This window comes from Sciurus vulgaris (assembly GCF_902686455.1).
Source record: "Sciurus vulgaris genome assembly, chromosome: 2".
In the NCBI taxonomy this organism is placed as follows: Eukaryota; Metazoa; Chordata; class Mammalia; order Rodentia; family Sciuridae; genus Sciurus; species Sciurus vulgaris.
In genome coordinates, this window is record NC_136462.1 from 68068238 (window position 1) to 68089387 (window position 21150).

Below are 21150 nucleotides of genomic sequence, written 5' to 3' on the forward strand. Positions count from 1 at the left end.
TCTGATTTGCAGCATTATCAATGGTCAATGAAAAAAAATGTTTCAAAATAAGCCAGGCACTCAGGAAGTTAGGTCCGGTTAGCTTCACACAAAACAAATGTACCATCGCTGTCGCTTTGTAACGTTTTAATTATTTTTTTATATATATATCGTAGAGTTGGTAACACTGCTAAGATTTTTTACGAACAGAATATCCCTTTCCCCATTATTCAGCTACTTGGCACCAGTCTCCTCATAAAAGTTTTCATATATTTGTACAAGAAATAGTTAAAAACACAGACACAGTCTTCACAGGTAATGAAGTGTTTTTTTTTTTTTTTTTCATTTTGTAATTTTAAACACTATGGATTTAGACAGCAGCTGTGATTATCTGTTAGTTTAAATCACCAGAAATCATTTTGACACAACACAGAAACATTTATAAAAGAAAAAAAAAAAAAAAAAAACAGCTGTCTAGCTGTTCTTTGTAGCTGATAGGTGCATTCCTTTGATTGTTCAATAGCTAGAGTAGAGCTTCCAAAATTAATCTTTATATTTCTTGATCAGCCTTCTTCACCTTCTATACCCACCTAAATCCTTCAGGAAAGTTCACTACTAAAAGTTGTGCCGTTTAACTTCCTTCTGCTATTATTCCAGCATGGCTTGGGCCCAACTCACAGAATCAAAGGTTTGAGAGGAATCCACTTAACACAGTGATATTCAAAGGACAGCCGAGTTACTATATTAGCATTGCACGAATAAACAAATATATATGACAATTCTATATTCCATTACCCCCTCCCTTTTTGTTTTTTAAAAATGTTGGTTGACCTTTGAAATAATTTTCTGTCTCACTGGTAATTGCTTTATATATTGCTCCATCAGCCAACCTGAAAGGAAACCAAAGAAAAGCACCCACTGCTTATAGGTAGAGCACAAGGGACTCTGGGAATGTTAACAACTGAGGCTGTATGGCATCGATTTATTTAATATATCTGAGCATTATTCTTCAGTGCTTTGCGTAGCACTCCAGAAGAGAGAGAGTCATACCCAGAATTCCGTTGTGGGAAAAATGGCTCCATAAACCTTGAGCTAGTTAAGAGTCTTTTTATCTCTGAGAATGAAAAAGATTTTGGGAACAGGGGAGGGAAAGCAGAGGAGGGGAAAAGGGAGACAGGAAAGGGAGGGAAAGAAAGGAGAAATAGGGAGAATATACACCAGCAAAGCAACAGCAGGAATTTAAAAAAGTAAAATGGAGGATTCACAGACAGTAGAAGCAGTATAGGGTGACATTACAGAGGAAGGCCACCACACAAAAACCACTAACCCCCAAGAATCACTGATTCACTAGGACTGCAGGAATGGGACTGTACCACTCCGGACTAGAGATAAGAGCACAGAGAAGACAAAGGACAGAACAACTACATTAGCTTAGTATATACTGCATATAGAAACACACATTGAAACTGCAATGGGACTGACAGCCAAGGACACGTACACACCGTACACATTACAGTTCTCACATCTGTTATTAGATGCCTTAACAAACAGCTGCCAAAAATGAAGTGGAAGAAGAATTTATACTTGACAGTCATTTGGAGTGTTTGACACCACACTGATTTCTGGCAACAAAGACAAAATAGGATATTTTTTTCTTTTTCTTTTTCTTTTTTTTTCTTTTTTTACTTAATGTGCAGTTTTCAATTGCAGTTATCTGTCTGAAGCTTATTAACCCATTCTTTAGTTTTAAAACTTATTGGTTTCAACTTAGAAATTAGAACCAAAGGGAAATAAATTCCATCAAGTCAGTCCCCCAAAACACAAACCTTTTTTTTTTTTTCCAGCAAGAAATGAAACAAACCCAAAACATGTTAAATACTTTTCCTTCTTTTACTCCGAAGTGTTATTGAAGTTGCAAAATTAGCCTCAGTTAGACTGAGTAAGGGGGAAAAAAAAGCTCATAAAAGGCAGTATGTACCTAAACTGCTCCTCAAATCAGTTTGATTGAGTTTTCCAAAAGCCCCCCTTTAAAAGGGCTTTACTGACCCATTAAATTTAATGTGAGGCTATGTTTGTTAGTTGGGAGGTAAAAAACTTTAAGTCCTGCAGCAAATGTTAATGAGGGCTTTGTCTTAACTAACCAAGGAGACTGCAGCAACGGACTCCAGACCAGGACAGAACACATTTTTTTTCCCAAAACCCAGCCCAGGAGCTGCATTTTGTATGAAGACATTACAGATTAATAAATGATAGCACCATGGTTTTAGAAATTAAGTTAATGTTTCAGTAATTAACATTTAGTCCAACTTTTTTTTAAAACATTCTAGTCTCAGGCCAGAAATTAAGTATAAGAACCCAAATTATTTTTATGTGCAAGTAAGAAAATCTTAAAATCTTAACCATAAAAAGAGAATTAAATTCTGCATAAAATTCTAAAATACTATTCCCCTATTTTTAAAGGAATTAGGAACAGAAACGACAACAAAAAAAACCACCCCTTTTCATTTGACTTAGTCAAACAGGGCACATTGTTTATGCTTGTCTCTTTCCATCTTGATCATATCAAGATCTTTATGAAGAAAACCCAATGGTTGTCACTTGAGAAATCTCTTGACCACAAGACTGAGTATTCTATGGCAGAGGCATATACATATTAAAGACATCTTAATAAAGATGCAAAGGAAAGCAAAACAACCCAACACACATCTTAGAAGAAGACAAAATGGCAGGCAACTGGTCATCTGACCCTCTGAAGGCAAAAAAATAAACATATCTTTACAGGAAAGAATAAGTCACGTTAAAGAAAGAGGGGGTGGAATGGGGACCATCGTGTTGAGAGAAGACGCTGACCTGCTCGAATTCAAAGTGCTAGAATTAAAGGTCTAAAAGAAAACGCCAACGATGCCTCCGAGCGGACCCTGTGCACGCCGGGTGGCGCCTCAGTCCTCCTTGCGCTCCAGAGTCTGTGCCGCGTGGATGCCGTTGCTGTAGACCGGGAAGGGCAGCGTGGAGAAGAGTCCCTCGGCGGTGGTGAACACGTTGCCAGCGGGCATCTGCGTCAGGCTGGCCGCGCTCACTGCGCCGCCGAACGGTCCCGACATGTTGAGCCTGTGCACGTGGTGGTAGAGCATCTCCATGGGCGTCTTGGGGTCGAGGCCGAAGCCGGGGCTGTTAACGTCCACGAAGTTAACAGCGTGCGCGTTGGGCAGCAGGTTGCCCTGCATGGCCAGGGTCACCTCGGCGGGCGCATAGCGGATGGTGCCCGTGGTGTAGACCCTCTGTGCGGCCGTGCTGGTGGCGGCCAGGGTCCCGGTCACCCGGTGCACCAGCGGGAGCACGACGTTGCCCGCCTGCAACCTCTGCAGCGCCTCCAGGTCCCCAGTGTACAGCAAGGAGTTGGACGCGCTCGGACCACCACTGCTGCCGCCACCGCTGCCGCCGCCCCCGGGGTGCTTGTCCCGCGGGGACGCCGAGAGCGGGGGCGACAGCGGGTCGGAGGCGACAGGGGCCAAGGCCGTGGTGGCCGAGGTGCTGAACTGAGTCTTGCGGGCGGCCGCGCCGTCAGCGCCGGGCGGGGTGAGAACCGAGTCCGGGATGGCCACGTGCAGCCCCCCGCCGCCCCCACCGCCCTGCGGGGACGGGAAGTGCTCGGAGCTTGGGGGCTTGGTCATGCTGTAGGGAGACTCGTTCCTGGAGATCTCCCGGTTGGGCGGGTAGTTCCAGATGCTGCTGTCGTTGTCGAAGTTGATAGGTTCCGAGATCTCCGTCTTGATCTTGAGCACCGAGGCACTGTGGGGGGAGGACAGCAGCCGCGGGGGCTCCACCAAGCCCGCGTCCAGGCCTCCGGGGCTCGAAGCGCTGGACAGGCGCCGGCGACTGGCGCTGCCGCCCTTCTGCCGTTTCCGCCTCTTCTTGCGCTTCTGGTGCTTGCTGGAGGCCTGCGCGCCCGCCTCGCCCGCGCTGTCCGAGTCCTTGGCGCTGTCGGACGTGAGCGACTCGCAGTTCTGCAGCCGCAGGTCCGACTCGCTCTCCACGTAGCGCTCCACCTTGATCTGCATGGGGCCTAGCGCACCGAAGCCGTCCTCTGCCGCCTTGGGGTTCTCAAAGTCCGAGTGCTCGAAGCTGTCGTCGCTGTCGCGGCTGTCGGGGTTGCTGGAGCTGTGGCCGTCGTCGTTGCAATTCATGTCGTTGTCACACGCGTTGCCGGACTTCTTCCTGTCGGGCTCTGGGTCTTCGCTGTTCTCGGATTGATTCCCCTTCTCATCGGACTTGGAGTTCTCGTTGTCCTCTGCGTGGGGCCAGCGCCCGGGGTGACAGGGTGGGGGCAGGGGAAGAAGGGACAGAGAGAACATCGTGTTAGCAGGGCAGAAACCAGGGCGGGGCAGGGAAACCGTTCTGTCCCCCGGGATGAGCTGCACCCCCTTCTGGTGACTTAAAGCCTGGTCTTTCTGTGTTGAGGGCCTAGATTAGCGATAGTTTTCTTGGAGGGTGGGGATGGCCCAGCAGCATGGGCCTCACCGGGACACCTGGTACAAATGAAGAATCTCAGCCCCGCCCAGACCCACTGAATCACGTGCTGCATATGCCAGGAGATTCTCAGGCATGTTATAGTTTGAGAAGTCAGGGAATGAGTAACCTGGAATGAGGTGCTAGTGACACAGAAAAGTGAATACTTAAAGAGGTCTGGACCTTACACTAGTGACTATTTTTGTTCATTATCAAAAACCACACTCTCTGCTTCTATTAACTTATTTTTATGCATAGCACTTGGGATTCACCATCCGATTCACTGTATGACTTTATTTTTATCTGCTTCTATCTCTTACCCTGTCTAGAATACAAGCCCTATTGTGACAGGAGATTTTTGTCTGTTTTGTTCACTGCTATAGACTATATAAATAAGGGCTGAGCCTATTCTAGAACTTCTGCCATAGTAGCTTTCAGATTCATAGAATTTAGGGGGTAGGAAAACAATCAAGATCCTCCATGAGTGCCCTTCACCTTCTCCTGCTTCTCCAAGACTGTACCTGAGATACAGGCATTCCAGTTGATAAACCTGGAGCACAGGTGCACTGATCATAGGGAGTGTGGGGGAACCCTAGTGACCTGCCACATTTTAGGAAGATTAGATTGTCCCAGTAAACACAATCTCAGAAGATTCAGGGATGATGCTGATTTTTACCACTGTGCCATGTCTGTTTTGGATGCAGTCTGGATTGGAACATTGGGCAAATCACATAACTACTCTGGCCTTCACTGCCCTTTCTCTAGCAGAAGAGGTGGGGTTAGAGAAGGTTTAGCAATTTTTGCAGCTGTAAAAATCTGCAACTTCTCTGCCTCCTGGCTTCCATGTGTCTGTGGAATGGAATTGGGGATGGGAGGAAAAGCAAATTTTTGCATTAATTTTCCTGAACTCCAAATCAAAGTCTGCTCCCCAAAATACCTAGAAAGGGGAAAGCATGGATTTGTTCTTCACTATGGAGAAAACGAGTAACAGTCCAGGTGTGGTGGCCCATGCCTGTAATCCCAGTGACTTGGGAGGTTGAGGCAGGAGGAGTGCAAGTTTGAACCCAACCTCTGCCAATTTACCAAGACTCTTAGCAATTTACTGAGACCCCCACCTTAAAATAAAAAAATAAAAAGGACAGGGGATGTAGCTCAGTGGTAAAGTATCCCTGAGTTCAATCCCCAGTATCAAGAAAAAACAAACAAAGAAAAAGAAAATAAGTAACAGTCTAACACCCTGACAGAAGCATTTAGAGATGCCATTAAGTATCCCACTTTAGGAGCTCAGTCCCATCTTGGTGAAGGTATGAACATTTGTGGCTCAACGTCAGACACTCTTGGAGCTAGCAGAGGTAGCCCTGGTGCCTGCTTCCAGTGAAGAGGCCAGAAGTAGCTATGTGGTCCAGCATAGCTCCTCTACATGGTCAAGGAAGGACTGACATTACATAAGTGATTGCTAAATCAATCTCTTGCTCTCCTATGTTTATGTAATTATATATATATACACACACACTCTCACATATATATTACAACATATATATATATATATATATACATGTATATATTTATATACCATATAAATGAAGCACATTTGTGTGTGTGGAGAGAGGAGGCTCAGTAATAACTTGATGTACACATGTAAAGTTTGGCCAGTTGCTTGACCTTGACCATGGCCCTTGGCCACCACCCACCCTTCATGTTTGACAAGGCAGCCATAACTATAGAACATGGAGGAGAAGTAATACCTGTAATACCTGAGGTGTCTTTAGAGTCTGATTCAGAGTCGGATGTCTCTGAGGATTCGGAAGTTTTCTCTGGCAGATGGGGGAGCTGCGCGATGTCCATAGGTGTGTCCTTGTACTCAGGATTACTGCGGGGGAGGGAGACATTCATCAGGAGTGCAGTCACCCTTTCTGCATGGTTTGGTTTGGACCACCTTCTCCCAAACTTTTGGTTTGGAAGATTTAGGAAACTGAAGCAGAGATAATTTCTCAGCTCTTCACGGGACTTTTACAGAAGCTTGGATTGCATGTGCCAGGGTACAGGTGCACCTTGCAACAATGATTGAATACCCAAATGCTGCATGAAAGCCACTAAAAAGCTTTTAAATAATCAGGTACCACTGGGGGCCAGGGAACTGTGCTGCTTGACATTCCTCCCAGTATAACCCCTGGGAGGTTGGGAGGATGAGAAGTACTCTCAACAATTCATTCCCATACCTCCTGGTGTGCCCTACCTTCTCTTGGGCTCCTAATGAGTCCATTGCCTCAGTACCCTTGTCTTGGCCCCTTAATGTAACTTCTCAGCTATTCAGACAGTTCCAAAGCTATTGGGGGGGTTGGGAGCAGAATCTTCAGTGCCTAACGTTCTGACAGATGCACAGGTGTACCTTGGGATGCATGGATTATGGCTACTGAACTGTCAACACACCCATTACAATCACATTTTCATCTGCTCATGTGGTGTACACCTGTGGCTTGTTAGCTGGAAATCTGATTGCAGTGGGGAGAGCCCCAGTGTGAGAGAGGCCCTAACAGAATGGATCTAACCCCCTTTGCACAAATATGCTTAATTTTTGGTCTATTCTTAATTCAGAAACAAGCCTTTTCTGGAAAAGAGAGCGTGTTTGGTCAGTTTGAGCTAGCTGTCTTCTGGAAAAGCCACTTCTAGGCCAGCCTGAAAGTGTATGAGCAATACAGTCTGCTGAAATCTGAAGGCACAGGAGGCATCCTGCCTTGGAATGGGAAATGCCTCTTCTATCCCTCCTGGATGGCCAGCCAAGCAGAGACTTACAACAGATGATTACTGACTCATTTGCTAGCCTGTCATGAATTTCCTATGTTAAAGAGTCACTATTTCAGTAACTACTTTAAAACTGCAGATGTCCCTGGGAGGGTTAATTCACGAAGATGGATTATTAGGCATTTACTCCTTAGTGTGAATTAGCTTCAGCAGCAAAGCTTTCTCTAGATAATCAGATGAGACTAATGGTAGGAAGGTGGACTTAGCACTTTGCAGTCTCTGAATACTCAGAGTCTATAATTCTATTCCATGTTATAAGGGAATGGGAAGAATACTAAGGCAGGTAATTTCAGAACAGAGAAGGATGAGTCTGAATGGGGCCCAGAAGTGAGGGATTCTGGGAAAGAAGATAGTATGAGGGTATTGCTAGCAAAAAACAAAAGATCAGAATTTGGGAAAGAAAGCCAAACTTCAATAGTTGCTACTGTGCCAAGGCCATGTCCTTTTCTAAGTAGATCTCCAGTCTACAGAATGACCCTAATGGGTGCTGGCTTGGTGGAATTTCCTCTGCTAAAACCCATCAACATCAGTCTCCCTTACTCCAGATACCATGGGGGTTTATGGGCCAATGTCCTTCAGCTTACTGTCTTGTATCTTCAACCGGAGGGTAAGTCTTGAGGTCAACTGAGAAAGGTAAAACCACATCTGTGACTGAGGCTCTGGAGCTTGAAGCCTGGTCTGTGATACTCAAACTACTCCCTATCCATATGGAATTTGATGGAACAGAATTACCAAAGATTCATGTGCTTGTACCATTTGACTCTTGGCTAGATCAATGATGTTGATCCAAGGTTGTACAGATTGACTTTTCCTAACCCTTCCTAATCTCTTCATTTGTGGACAGAACAGGAAGTCATGAGGCTGATGAGACAGTACGAAAGGTTTAGACAGAAAAGGTCTCACAGAGTGGGCATACCAACCATAGAGATGACTTCAGTACCCTATGTTATGTTAACATGGAAGAGAGACACTTTCCAGCCTATAATGTTCTTGTCATCAATGTTTGCTTCTTAATAGAAATGGGTGTTATTGGCACAGCACCATTTTTGCTTAGCAAAAGAATGTCAATACCACAATACTTTGTTCTATTTTCTGTTTGCCACATAAACTTTTATAACTTTCCAAAGGGGATAGTTTGCATGAAAATCAAGTCTTGGGGAAAATGGCATTAAATACACATACTTTTACTTTGAGAGGGAATTAATATAGAGCAGAAGAGGTCAAAAAAGAAAAAGAAAATAGATAAATGAAGATTCTTTTAAGTGGTACCCATTAAGGCCCTCTCTAGAGCAATAATCATTAGTGTCTGATTGACACTAATGTCTTTGGAAGCAAGCACATTCATGCTTCAAGTCATCACCAAAGTATGTGAAACACTGACAGGCCGGTGTGCTGGTGAGCCGTGGTTGTTAGCATCTCAGTTGCACTTGGCTATCTCAAAGAAAAATGGGGATTCAGGTAGTCCCTATCAACATTACTCACTGAAGGGCACCAGCTTTCATTCATCAGACATACTGCACATTTTCCTCCTCAGACCACATGTGGGCCCTGCTTGGTGGCTTTAGAAGCCAAAGACTGGAATGACAGTGGTGGCAGAGAGCCAAGCCAAGCATTATGATAGCTTCATGACAGGATTGGAGAATCTCCCAGAAGGCTTTCCTCCCAAGCTCAGATCACCCTGTATGTTGATCCTGGTTCTTTTCCACTCACTTGAATCCAAAAGCAGAGCATAGATGGGGAAAGAGAGAGAAAAGGTGCCTCAAACCAGAATTTAGGAGGCAGTTGAACTTGAACTCATACATGGATATCAGTTTGAGGATACATTTTAAGAGCAGTAAAACTTTCCTGAGTTCACCCAGAAGTAGGTAAAAGATTGTCTTTGTGTGTGTGTGTGTGTGTTTTTTTTTTATACTGAGATTGTCATTATTCTGGCAAAGCAATTCACTTTACCTCAATACCTAGAGAATCATATGCTATGAAATATGCTGGGAGCATCAAAGGGATGAAATACAAGAGGAATTTATTCTACCCTGTTACTTTTCCATGCATCCCCTTTTGAGCTTAATTTTCACAAGGCTGGGAGTCGTGTGAGTGAAAGTGTGGTGGGGGATAAGGAGGTGCTTTTTGAATGCTTCAGTCGCAGGCAAAGGTTCATATTCTTTTTCTGGTCTGAGCATTGTAAGGAGACCAAAGTAACCTCTTTGGAGGTGACCATATTTCGACAACCTAAGAATTACTGAACATCTTGCAAATCTTTCCTGCAAAATCCTTCCAACAGTTTGATCTAACATTTCTTTGACTGTCATGGAAAGAAAAGCAGAACTTCCATAAAATTCCATACCAAGTAACATCAAAAGATAACGCTTTCACAACATGCCAGCTATTAACTATAGGGCTGAACAGTTTATAATGGAGACAGGAATAAAACAATGAGAAAATATACCTAAGAAGATAATTCACCCAGATGATGTTCTTTTCATTTGCATTCTTGGCATTGATAGCTATGGTGGCACTAGACTGTATCCAGATATATCCTCCATTCTTCTGCATCCAACGGTAGTACTTCGTCACACACTGACCCTTATTCAGCACTGGGGGGGTGGGGGGGAAAGCAAGACAGAGGCATTGCATTAAGACTGGGACCAAGTGATTTTTCATTCCTGCAAAACCTTAAGTCTAGAAACAGAAGGTCCTGTATCAAGCCAAGGGTGCTCCTCTGTATGCTTAATGTAGGATACCATTAGTAGGACAAATGAAATCAACAATTCAGTGGAGCGGCAGCTCTGGAGCCAGGGTTACTGGCATTAGTAGCAAGACTTTATTCCATTCGGGGCAGCCATGGTGTGAAAGCAAGCATAAAAGGACGACAAATCTTTTTGGCTCGCAGAACACCTAATGTGGTGTGGATATTGTCAATGGGTTTGATGTCGAATGGTAAGAAGGCAAATTTGTATGTGATTTATTCATAGCTTCAAAATAACACTCTTTGAGGTTCTGGAGATTTGGTTCCCAAGCCATTTTACCCGTCTACCTTTGGCATTTGCCCTCAGTGCAAGCAGTATCAACTGGCATCCTTATACATCTGGTCCTTTGATCTTGTCTAACAGAATTTACAGTCCTTGGATGAACTAAATTTACATTGGTCAGTCGGGGAAATTCTGGTGAGACTGCTGAATGTTGGAACAAAATAAATCCCCTGATCGAGTCAGAGAAAAACACTGGCCTAAGGGAGGCATGGAATTGACTTGGCTAGAGCCAAACAGAGTGACAGCTCCACACAGACTCTGAAATATGGCCCAAAATGAAGGAACAAGTAAAAACAATCAGTAATGTGAAACGGTGCCATTAAATACCCACTGAAAGAGAGCTTTAAAATGCAGATGTTAAAAATGATACTTTAACCAAAATCTTGCCAAGTTGAAATTGATTTGATTTGTATCTGGGTACTCCTGAGCTAGTAAAAGGGGAAAGTGCAGTAAATCATCCTCTGAAATAAAGTGCTATGGATGGGAATGGTTTAAAAGGATGCCGGAAATGTGCAAAAACTGCTGTTAAGACTTGGATACGGACCGCAGCAACTCGGCGCCCCCCAAAAGCTCACCAGCCTGCTGGCCACTAGAGGGCAGTGTGCACTCGTCTACGTGGCCCATTTTTGGCATGTCCTTGTCTCCGTCTGCTAAAATGAAAAACCTCTAACTGCTGTAATAAATTTGGCTAAATTAGCTGCTAAATGGTTATCTCAAGTAATATGTATTTGCATTAATCATCTTGCTCTAAACCAGAACAAGCCAGAGTCCTAAAGACGTAGTAAATTCATATTGTCCATTTAATTACGGCTAATAAGTGCTTCATATACAATAGTTTCATGAAGTACATTTTGATTTTTTTTTTTTTTTGGGGGGGGTGGACGGGTAAAGGGGAGTCACTTTGGAAAAGAGCCTTGTCTCAGGCTGTTGAAACTCTTCCCGTCGTGTCCTGAGCCACTTGCCTGCCTCTGAGAGTGATCACAAGTCAAACCTCCTCAAGTTACAGCTATGAACATACATGATTTCATGTTTTCTTCCCTCTCCCTTTTTTTCTCCCAATACATTAAATGCAGGGTTGTAAAATTTAATAATTATGTCTGCACTGCTGGTTGAAAAAGCCTCACTTGTGTGTTTTAATTTGTGGCAAGTTCCATTCTGAAATTACTGCACAGTTTAGGGTATTTCTAAGGCCTGGAACTGTCACCTTCTCTTGGTGGCAAGGCTCCACAGGTAGCATTGTACTCTCCTTTTGTAGGCAATTGTAAGTTCTGCCATTCTGCATGCATGGCTTCCCAGGCTACAAAACCGCGTGGTGAAGCTGAAAGCAGTAAAATACTAACTCTGCCGTACAGCTCTTCTGTCAAACCATTGTTGCATGCAACAAGATGTGCTTTTATTCAGAGCCTCTCAACCTGGTTAACTATTAATCGAAGAATGATGGGTTATGCAATTCTGTCCACTCTTTTCACAGAGAAAACTTAGAGCATTCCAAACAGTGGTTGGTGGTATATTTCTATCTGCTTTGTATCAGGAATAAAGGATAATTCCAAATGGTGCTAGTATTTTTTTTTTGCAAAGGCAAAGAGACTAAGTAACCCCTTTTGAGAATCACATAAAGAAAACATTGAGATGGTGGTCAGGTCAGCTGAGTCTGGTTGGGAATTATGGACTGGAATGGGACCAAAAGCAAGCAAAACTTTAAAACAAACCAACCAACCCCCTTAGTATCCCCAGAATACAGAGTCTAGAAAAAGGCAAAAGAATAAAGATATGTAAAATCAAATTAGAACTTGTGAATTCACATAAAGATTCCCCTAGCCTCTTCCTAATGATACTCTTACTTTAGGCAAACAGACAAGCAAAATCTCAACTGTGAAATGGATATCCTGCAACAGATCGGCCTCCCTGGTGGTTTTTAGGTATGTGTTGTAAAGGGGGATGAAATGCTTATTTGCTAACGGGCTGATATAGTGTCACCTTTTTGAGATAAGGCAGGATGACTCAGTGTCTTAAATGCATCTGTGTTTCCTGAGAAGACAAGCACTAATTTATTAGGGCCCATGAATGCATGCATAGAGCCTTCCTTATCGAACCAGGCTGGGGCCATCTAACAGAGAGGACAGGTGAGTTTTGATGTGAGGAGGTGGCTGTAAAAGAATTGCAGAGCAAGGGGTTTCTTGGGGAGTTGGGGAGCTACATGATTGCCCCTCAGTTACCTTGAATATCAAGAAGCAGGTTTCAGAGCCCACCTCAGGCAACTGAAGAAGACGAGTTTGGTCTAATCCATATTTCCCCTGGGCTAGTCTGCTAAGCAGAACTTTTAAAGGGTAAACATTTTAGTATGGTCTTAGATCACAAGTCTGTCTTAAAGATTAGTGTTTTTGTGAATGAGACCCCCCCATGCATCATTGGGAATCTAGATAACTACAGATTGGGTAGGAAAGTAGCTCCCACTAAAGCATGAAACGTTGACCAAAATAATGCCTAGATTGTTTTTCAGGAGGTCTCATAAAAGAGGTCACAATGGAATTTTACTTCTTCTAAAATTAACAAGGAATAATTTTTGCACGGATCTCCAGAATATAAATTTATGACTTTGGGATGAAGCTTATTTCTTGGGAAAAAAAAAAAAAAATCATACTGGCAAATCAGTTGGATCATTCCAGCTGCGCCAGAGGCAGGATCTGACAGCTTTTCCTGAGCTCATGTGGTCCTAATCAGCTCAAGAAGAAAAGCCACCTTGGTGCCAGTTTGAAAGAGATTTTTAGTGTGTAATAAATTAGAGAACTTGAAAAACATACAAAAACTTTTTTGATTCTCTTTAATCCAGTGGATGTTGTCTTTATTTTCAAGTTTTAACTTAAGATAACAGAGAGAATGAGAAAATATTTGTCAATTTCATAACACTTCCTTTTGTGGAGAAAAGCAGAATAAAGTACAATGTCAGTTACTTGATATGAAGTCCTTAAAAATAGTTAATTGTTCCTGGAAAAGAGATAGACACTCATCAAATCATTGAGCCCAGGAGTAAATTCAAACTATTGAGAGAAAGAAGCAGAGGTAGAGGAAATAGACATGTGGCTATTTTTTATTATCACACCTATGAGATATGGTCTAAGTACTTCTAACACATAACCTGGCTTCTTTTTGGTTTATTCCAAGTGTCCTGAATTCACTGATCACATGGTGACTTCTCTAGAGTTATGTCTTTAAGGTGTGCGACAGGAATGAGGTTTTATTTAAGGATCTTGAAATTTTTAAACAGCCTCATTTTAGATTTCACATCTGAATGGTCCAAACATGACTGTGCATCCCTCTACTACCACACAAGGACATGTTTCTTATTGGTCTAGAGTGTAACTGGTTGCTTTTGTCTCTTAATGCCCTAAGGAAAACCAAGCAACTCTGTTCAGCATTACCCAACCCTCCAAGCTGAAGGTGCCTGAGACTGGGCTCTTCAGGGGACAGAGATGACCTTCTGCTTGGGAAAAGAATACAAGTAGAAATGAACAAAGAGAGAGTGAAGTTCTCCTGGTTGAGCTGTACCAACCCTGCTTATTGACAGGGAATTATGAGTGTCTCTTTGGCTTTCAGTCAAAACACTACTGACCCCTAAGAAGAAACAGTTCGTTCAATCAAAGAAAATTACAAAGTGCTTACATTTTAAAGCATGTGACCTTTTACATCCACCACCACCCCCCACCAAAAAAAAAAAAAAAAAATTGGATGCTAAGCTTTATTGAATATGCTTTTTAAAACACCTGGTCTCTTGGTTCAAGCTTAGTGGTTGGCATACAAGAAATGTTCTGCTAGTAGAGAATAATTACTCTTCCCCAAACCTGATGAGCTTTGTTGCTGCAGCACACATCCACGGCCCTGCCCACAGTTACCAACAGAGGGATTTCAGTTTTCCTTGGGAAAACTTTGTCCACAGACATAGACTGATGACTGAAAGGACATAAAGGAAGCCAGTGTCTGCAGCAGGAACATAATTCTGTTAGTAAATCAAAACAAATCAGTACAAGTTTGCCTTCAGAAATATGAAGGAAAAAAGAGAACATGGTCTCTTCCTGTTGGGCTGTTCTACAAAATCAAAGCCAAAGAGTCTAAATAGTGAGTTAGTTGTGTGTCAAAAAGAAGGAAGCAGTTCGAATCCGTTTGCAGAGGAGATGAAGAACACATATCAAAAGCGGTCTTTAGCAGAGTGTCTCACAAAAGGACATTTTAGTGGTTGCATATGCATTAAAAAGCTGCAATACTTGGCGTATTCAGGTAAGTATAGAAGAAATAGGAAATGGTGAGATCATCGGAGATTCCACACTTCACATTCACACAGCTGAACAAAGAGCTTCATTATCGTCATGGCGATATGAGGACGCATCTGCCGAGCCACTCACCCCCCCTTGAGGTACCTTCATCAATGGCTGCAGAGCGCAGAGAGCGGACGCCTTCTGCTAGAAACTCAAAAATGATTTTTGAATTCACTAAAGTGAAGTGTGTATATGTGTGTGTGTTTAAGTAAGGGGGGTGTGCTAGAATCACACTTTCTACTTAATACCACAGTTGGGTGCTCAGCTGTAGCCACTGGTTCTCTTTCTACATTCACAAAACTGGCAGATGAAACATGAAAAAGAATACTGACTCTTTAATCTCTGCTTCTCCACCTAAGGCCCAAGGCAGGCTGACAGGGAACTTCATTCTGGAAACAGATTTAAAAAAAAAAAAAATTCTGGATTACTTTTTCCTCTGCTTTTGAAAACTGTGGGCTATAGGGAATGAACCTGACATAGACTTAAAACAAGAACAAGTTTCTTTATCTAAAAAGTTATAGTCCTTGATGCTTACAGGAAGGTCATTTTCAAAACCCACCGGAGAAAAAGATTGTAGCCAGAGACTGCATTAAGTGCTTTATTTACTTGCGATAGAGACAGTTTTTCATTTAGAACTGCTCATAGGATCAACCGAGGCTTTGAAGCTGTGCAGACTTTCCTATAGATTTTGCAATTAGTGAGCTAGATGTCTTAAATAGCAGGCATTCACAAATTGGTTTTAGTTTTTTTTGTAAGTCTGGGTGCCGAGCAATATTTGGTAAAGCTGGATGATATTTGATACTTAATGTGAGTTATGAGCTTAAGGACAAAAGACCTGTGGATGTTTTGTGAATGACTATGCATCATCTATGGATTTTCCCCCCTAATACACTAATGACAGGCCCTGCTTGAACTGCTATCTGTGTGATTTACAACCTCAGAAGAGGTTTTGTCCTATACCACTGCCAATTGATAGATTTTTATTAACTGTTAATATTGAATCATGCAGAAAACTTTTCATTGATTTAGAACATGTCAATTTGTTAAGTTTGAAAAATAAATTCCCCTTTTCTTCTTCATGATAATGTACTAAATTGGAGTCCAAGGCTTTTAAACACTGATGATATCGGTATCATGTCTACGACAGAATCAAAGTAATTGTTGGCACAAGCAACATCTAAGATCTTAGGTTTTTTCCAAGTTGTCTAAAGTCCAACCAGAGATTCTCAGTACTACTCATTCCTGCCCTTCTCAACTTAAAAAAGTTAAGGACAGTATTTTAAAAGACCCCATACCTTTATTTTTGTAGGGATTTGCTATCAAAAGGAAAAGCACTAAACTCTTCAGCATAAAATCAGGAAGGATTCGGAATGTTCAATGAGCTTATCCAAACACTCAATGTTTTTTGTGTGTACCTACTCTGTATCAGGCACTAGGAAATACAGCAAATAAGCTCTGTGGTGGCTGTGGTTCTCCTACTCCATTTCAATCATGCTAAGTACCTTCCCATTGCTGGTGACTAGGGTAGTTTAGAATATGACGAAGCCCTGGGCAGTGAGACTGGAAGAGCAAGTCACTACTGTGAGAAGTGGTCGAAAAAATTTCTTACCCCTACTTGCCTTTGAGTGGGAGAGAGAGGCTCATCAATCATTTTTACTAATAAATTTATAATCATGATAACTGTATGGAAAATGGCATGTAGGTCTATGAAAGCCCATGAGGCCTGACTTGGGCTGGGTGAGTTCCTCTCCTTCTTTTAAAAATGAAGAGTAATGGAGTATTGGAGCTGTTGAGCTGACCGGGAAGTAGAGGGAACCGAAAAAAGGCAAAAGAGATGAAGAGGGCCTTCGAGAGGACCTTGTGTTTCTGGAGGGAGGTCATTTGGTTGAGTCTAAAAAAAAATCTTTAAAAGGAAATATAAGTGGCGAGGTATAGGAATATTAAAGCAGTGTTTCATGAAATCAAGACTATTTCAAGCACCCTAGACAAATTCTATTTTTTTCTCCTGTTATACAGATTTTTAGAAGTCCGAGTACTTGGTGGTAAAAACCTTACAGATTCTGCCATGTAGCTGTCATTGTTGGTGGCTCACTGAATGGACACTGCCACTCTGACTTGGGGTTTTATGTTTGATCACCTTCTCCAAAATGCCAAGGGGAAAAATCTTGATTGTTTAACTCAGAAGTAGTTAATGCCATCCCTTTGCCAGTGTGTAGTTTAGGCTGGGGCATTTGCTAAAACACTGGGCGAGGAGACACAAGGTGCTTCTCTCTGCTGGGCAAAGAGGTCTGTGAGTGTTTTCTTTCTTTGAAAAAATGAACACACAGCAGCTGCTGATCATTTCCTTACCCTGTTAGGACGTGATGACTGGCAGGTGCTATAGCTGTCTTCATCATGAAGAGAAAGTTAGAGAATTACAAAGAAAGTTTAAGTCATTTTTACTTTTCTGTTTTCTGTTTACTTTTGTGTTCTGTTACTTGTAACAAACACATTTCAGTTGAGATGCCCCAAGGAAAGTTCCAGGAAGCCACCAAGGATGTGCATGTTCATAAAGAGATCCGAGCGACCTGATCATTGGTTAACCCCTCATATGGGGACAACCTCTTGTATGTTAGACACACACACAAATTAAATCCTCTGGTGCTTACTTGGATTTTTAAAAATTTGAGATTTTTTTTGAGATATGAAGGATGTCATTGATGTTTTAAGGAAAACTTAAATGTTGAAAACTTTTAAAATACAAGATTAAGATGCCATTACAAGAATTGATGAAGTTGATTTATTTAGGTTAGTTGAGTTAGGTTAAAATGGATGATTTAGACATATTGTTTTTTTTTTCTTATCCTGTTTTATAAGAGCAATGGGTTACTTTTTGCCAAATAGAAGGTTATTGTTTTAAAAAACTATAATAAAAGCAGTTACTAATTGAAATGGTAATAAGGAATAAGTATCCACAGGAAAACTGAATTTATCAGTCAAATTAAAGTTCTGGCTTACCCTCTGGGGACAGAGGAAAGAGTGTGTGTTTCATGTTCCTCACAATGTTCTGCTAAGCCTAGAATGCCTTCCATATTTCCTGCCCTCTTGGCTTCTTGTCATCATCTTTTAAGGTCCACAGGCAGTGTGCTTCCTGGGGGCCATGTTTCTATCCTCCCTTGCTTGCTCCCACCTTGAGGTTTCCTGTTTTGTCTATACTCTTCCACCTATTCAGAATTGATTATTTCAAGCTATCTTCTCCACTAGCATGTAGCGCCTTGAAGGTAGAGATTGTATCTTAGTTATTTTTGAGACCTCTTAGCCATATCACAAAACTGGTATATAGTAAGAACACAGAAATGTTAGATGAACTTGAACTGGGAAAATATCACTACTCACATTCAATACATGGAATCAAGTAAGTACGCATAGGAAAATATTGACCTGGGTGAAAACACCAAAGAATTCATTTTCTTCCTAGGTTGGATACTATTACTTTTAAAACTCTGTTAACTTTCTCCTTAAAACTTCACGTCTTTGTAGTCAAGTTTATCAGGTAATCATGTGCTCATCTCATTTGAACACTGATTGAGACACTCTCAGAACCAATTCACTCCTCACATCTACTGTTAATAGAGTTCATCCAATCCAGAAGAAAATGAAATCCTTAAGATGGTTATTTGCTTTGTGTTTGTGTAAAGTAGTGCCTTCTACATACAAGAGTATGGTCAATGTTTCTCAAGCTTTGAAAAGTTGGCTGGGGCTCTGGTTCACTGCAGATTTAGATTTAGTACGTTTGGGGCAGGCCTGAAATTCTTCATTTCTATAAGCTGCCAGGTGATGTCAATACGGCTATTCCAGAGCAGTGTGTAGAGCGAGTACTCAGCTGATGGTTAGACTCTCATGCTGGTCTTTTTTCTCTGTGCTTGCTGCCCATGGACAAGAAAAACCCAATCAGCAGTTGTGGGGTGTGGGAAGACTAAAATAATAATACTAATTCACTCCTGGATAAAAATCTGGCTTTATCTTGCTTCCAGTGACAGTCACTTCAATTAATGGACAGGCACACGATGTAGGCTGACTTGGCTTCTGAAGAAAGGCAGACAGGATGGCTATGAAATGCATTTCCTTCCATGGGAATTTTCATATTCATACGGAAGAGGAGAAAAAACTCATTTGCCTTGGGAATGTCCAGCCAATGCCTAGGTTGCAGTGAAATCCCTGAAGGGGTACCAGCTCCAAAGCAAAGCTAAGATCAGGAAACAGCAAAAAGCCCACAGGTGCTATCTGCATTTGGCCCACCCACCAAACTTCACTCCTGTCCTTATTCCTTCACTTGCAGCTTCCTTTCCTGCATGCAATGGCTGCATACCCAAATCAACAATTAAATTCCCCCTTTGTTTGTGTGGCAGATGACAAATGCATGGAGGACATCTTGTGTTGCCTAGGCAGGCAGGGCACTTACTTTTGATTGATGCTCAGTTGTGGAAAAAAATGAGCTGGAAGGAATTACAATGGAGGGCCCGCAGACTGGAAGGGGATATACTAATTAGTCCTGCATTAAGCAGTCTGCTTGCATTTGGCGATGAGACGCCTTCAGGAGGGAAGTGTAGGGTTATTGATGCAAACAGCATGGAATGCATTATGCCAGGTAGCTGTATATTAGTTTTGTTAAGAAGTATAGAAGTTTGTAATTAAGAAATAACAGGCTACTGTATTTTATTTTTTTTCCAACACTCACCCCCCAAGTGCATTAGGTGGCCATGACTTTTATTTCCACCTGGTCTCCTAGACAATCTGGAAGTCCTTCTTCTCTGGAATAATTCTTTCAGGGTTTTCTCATCCTGGGTAAGATGCTGGGAAGGGAAAGTTGCCACCACATCTACACTCTGTGGCTTCTTTTCTCTGAAATCCCATGCTTCAGAGCTTGAGCTTCTGGTGGAGTGTAATGTCATAAGGAGAAAGGGAGTTTCCCTGCTATGGCCACTCTTTAAGGTTTTAAGAGTTGTTGCTGATTTGACCCAGGAAGAAACCCTGGGGATGTGTCAAGACAGATTCAGCTCCTACTATAGACAAAAGACTGGATTAAATGGGAATAAAGAGAAATGCAGAGCCTGTGTCTGTATTTGGTTTAGCTCTTCTATTTTTCTGGTTTCAGAGGTAGAGTGGTAGATGGTTGTGCTGAAACCTCTTGTAATTCAAGGGTGACACAGATGCTCTGGGTAATGAGCGTGTGACTCCGGGTCATGACTGCTCATCTCCAGGTCAGCACTTTCTGAGCGATAGAGATCAAAAGGTGATAAAGAGGGAAAGGTTTCCAAATCATTACGATTATGAGTGGTTTAAAATTCAAACCTTGAAATGCTGATTTGGTCAATTTGACCTGAAGAATCAATGAAATTGGGTTTAAAGAAAAGAAATCACAGAGGTCTTTAGTCACACTGGGAAAGAAGGGACCCTGAGACTCCCTTGGTTTTAGAATCCCAGCATAATTTCACTAACCCACCATGTTGGCATCAATAACATGAATCTTAGTGATTCTTTATGTTGAAATCCAGTGAACTGCCAGGCACCTGGTGTTCACCCAGTGGGAAGTACACAGTTTCAGGTTCTTGGCTGGGTTTATCAGAGTTGTCAAATCCTGGTGCTGCTGAGATTCCCCTTTAAGTTCCGTATTCTAGAAACAAGTTCATTTATGGATTTACAGAGGCCTATGCTAGGAAAGAAGATAGCAGAGATAAAGATGATGTTTTTAGTTACTAAAGATGAGTGAGCCTTTCTTCTTTAAGTTTTATCCATAAGCCAGAGCCTAAGACAGATATCAAATATCAGAAGTATTATCAGATGTCTAAAACCTGTCTTTCATGGACGGAACCAGGAATTGTGCCAATAGCTCTAGGAAGAAAAGCTAAATAGTTAATGTGTTTTATTTTTTAACCACCCCTTTGTTTTAGAATTCTATCTTATTCTTGAACTGATTCTATGTCACCATGACCTTCTCCCGCCAAGAAGACACAGTGGAGGCCTCTTTCAGTAATAGCCCAGGGCTTCGGACAAGCAAGATGCTGTGCTGGCTTTTTGCCGTTTCTTCCAGTGTTTACACAACCACGACTTATTACATGCTCTGTCATTTTGTTACTGGGCTGTCTGTGGTTTGAGGATTAGGTAAACATCAGACATTCCATTACACAATTTTAGACTCAATCTTACTTTATAATGATGTTAATGTTTATTGTACAAAGCGAGATGCATTTGTATATTTTAGCATTTTCTTTCAGTCACAGAATGCAAAACCTGACATTGGAATCAGTTTGATTTTTTGTGTGTGTGATTGAAGATATTAAGCACTACAAGAACGTTGAAATTTCAATCTGATTAGGATCAAAATTCTTCAGGATCAAAACACTCCTTTTCTCCCCCTACAGCTTTACTAATTGTGTGCTACTTGACATTGTGGAGTTATTCCACAGCATGATAGCTAAATATGTGAAGTGTATTTTACTGTGCAGAATTATCAGCTCATTCTATTTGTTTTTCATGTGTTTAAGGTT

At 41.9% G+C, this 21150-nt stretch overlaps 1 protein-coding gene across 1 annotated transcript in view; it reads right to left on the reverse strand.

The window, feature by feature from the left end:
* Positions 1–284: 284 nt before the first annotated feature.
* NPAS3 (neuronal PAS domain protein 3) overlaps positions 285–21150 on the reverse strand; it is an 846643-nt gene continuing 825777 nt past the window's right edge. The window contains 3 exon segments of the mRNA XM_079127214.1: positions 285–4267; positions 6240–6355; positions 9731–9878. Of these exon segments, the coding sequence (XP_078983340.1) occupies positions 2919–4267; positions 6240–6355; positions 9731–9878 (1613 nt within the window). The 3' untranslated portion in view covers positions 285–2918.